The 1,283-nt window shown below is 59.9% G+C and overlaps 2 protein-coding genes across 2 annotated transcripts in view; one reads left to right on the forward strand and one right to left on the reverse strand.

The window, feature by feature from the left end:
- SLC25A27 (solute carrier family 25 member 27) overlaps positions 1 to 490 on the reverse strand; it is a 28,145-nt gene extending 27,655 nt beyond the window's left edge. Inside the window, exon 1 of the mRNA XM_030886914.2 lies at positions 255 to 490. Within this exon, the coding sequence (XP_030742774.1) occupies positions 255 to 360 (106 nt within the window). The 5' untranslated portion in view covers positions 361 to 490. The remainder of the gene's footprint in view (positions 1 to 254) is intronic.
- Positions 491 to 712: 222 nt separating this feature from the next.
- LOC101659857 (24-hydroxycholesterol 7-alpha-hydroxylase) overlaps positions 713 to 1,283 on the forward strand; it is a 72,101-nt gene continuing 71,530 nt past the window's right edge. Inside the window, exon 1 of the mRNA XM_004710882.2 lies at positions 713 to 1,100. Within this exon, the coding sequence (XP_004710939.1) occupies positions 924 to 1,100 (177 nt within the window). The 5' untranslated portion in view covers positions 713 to 923. The remainder of the gene's footprint in view (positions 1,101 to 1,283) is intronic.

Raw genomic sequence — 1,283 nt, forward strand, 5'->3', positions numbered from 1 at the left:
CCGCTGGGGGAGCCATTAGACGACACTGGAAGGAAAAGACCTCGGTGTCCTCCAATCCCTCCACCTCACCAAGCTGGCCTCGTGCCCACCCTGCCACAACTGCCAGGCAGGTTGGGGAGGAAAGAGAGGGTGCAGCCCCCTGGCCACACACACCCTGGGAAGAAACCGCCCTACTGCCCATCCCGCTCGGCCCTTGGTGACTAGCAGAGGAGGCCCAGGGGGGAGGGGGCGGGGTGGGGGGAACAGCCGGGTACCTAGCTCGGCCACGGTAGCTGCGCAGCCCGACAGGAGGAATTTGCTCGCTCGAGGCCATCTCTGGGCGAGCGGCAAACGCTTCTCCTCATCCTCCCGCGGGGACATTCAGCAGCAGAGCAGGACGACAATGCACCCCTTCTTGCTGGCGCCCTGATGGCTTGCCACCCTGCCAATCTGCCAGGGCGGTCCGTCTTCAACCGGCGAGTGGCCAGGCGAGGACCACTGCCCACGGTGCGCTCGGCCGGAACCCGGGAACCTGCAGCTCTGCCCAGCTGCCCCAGGCTCCAGTGGACAGCGCCCCCGCAGCCCACAGCGGGAAAACAAAGCGGGCGCCCGCGAGGCTTCTGGGACTTGTAGTTCGCGGGCGCCACGCCTCCCGGGCCGCGTCCTGGGATTGGCTGGGCGCGCTGGCACCCCCAGTCTCCATGGCAACAGAGTCTCCCCGGAGTCCCCAGCGGGTACCCAGCGGGGGTTTGTGCCAGCGAGGTAGGCCGGGTTTAGAAAAGGAGGCATCCTTTAAAGGGCGAATTAGGGAGAACGGAGTTCCGGAGAACAAGTTGCAGAAGTTGCAGCAGAAAATTGAGCCCGTGCGCTAATTTAGTGGGAGGAGCAAAGACCAGCGCCATAGCACTTGACCGGTTCTGATTCGGAAAGCGCCGGACAAAAAGATGGAACTGTTTTTCCCAACAATGAGTATAATCCTAGGTTGCGTTGCTCTTTTATTACTGCTCCAGTGGAAGAATTTCCGTGGACCCCCGTGCATCGGGGGCTGGATTCCTTGGATCGGAGCTGCATTTGAATTTGGAAAGGCCCCTCTAGAATTTATAGAGAAAGCAAGAATCAAGGTATGTGATCGGGGGCCCTTGGTTTCTCTGGAGAAGGTAATGTTTTCTTGTTTTATTTTTTTTCCCCCCACTGGATCTAAAGGGAATTGATATAACTTGGGGTGAAGTTTGGGGGTGGGACTTGGGGGCGAGCGTGCTTGCCTTCCAGAGACTCTACAAGCCGGTGGGAAAGTGCAGACCTCA

Source organism: Echinops telfairi, unplaced genomic scaffold, assembly GCF_000313985.2.
Source record: "Echinops telfairi isolate 266 unplaced genomic scaffold, ASM31398v2 ScPeMD7_3533;HRSCAF=4204_1, whole genome shotgun sequence".
Taxonomy (NCBI): Eukaryota; Metazoa; Chordata; class Mammalia; order Afrosoricida; family Tenrecidae; genus Echinops; species Echinops telfairi.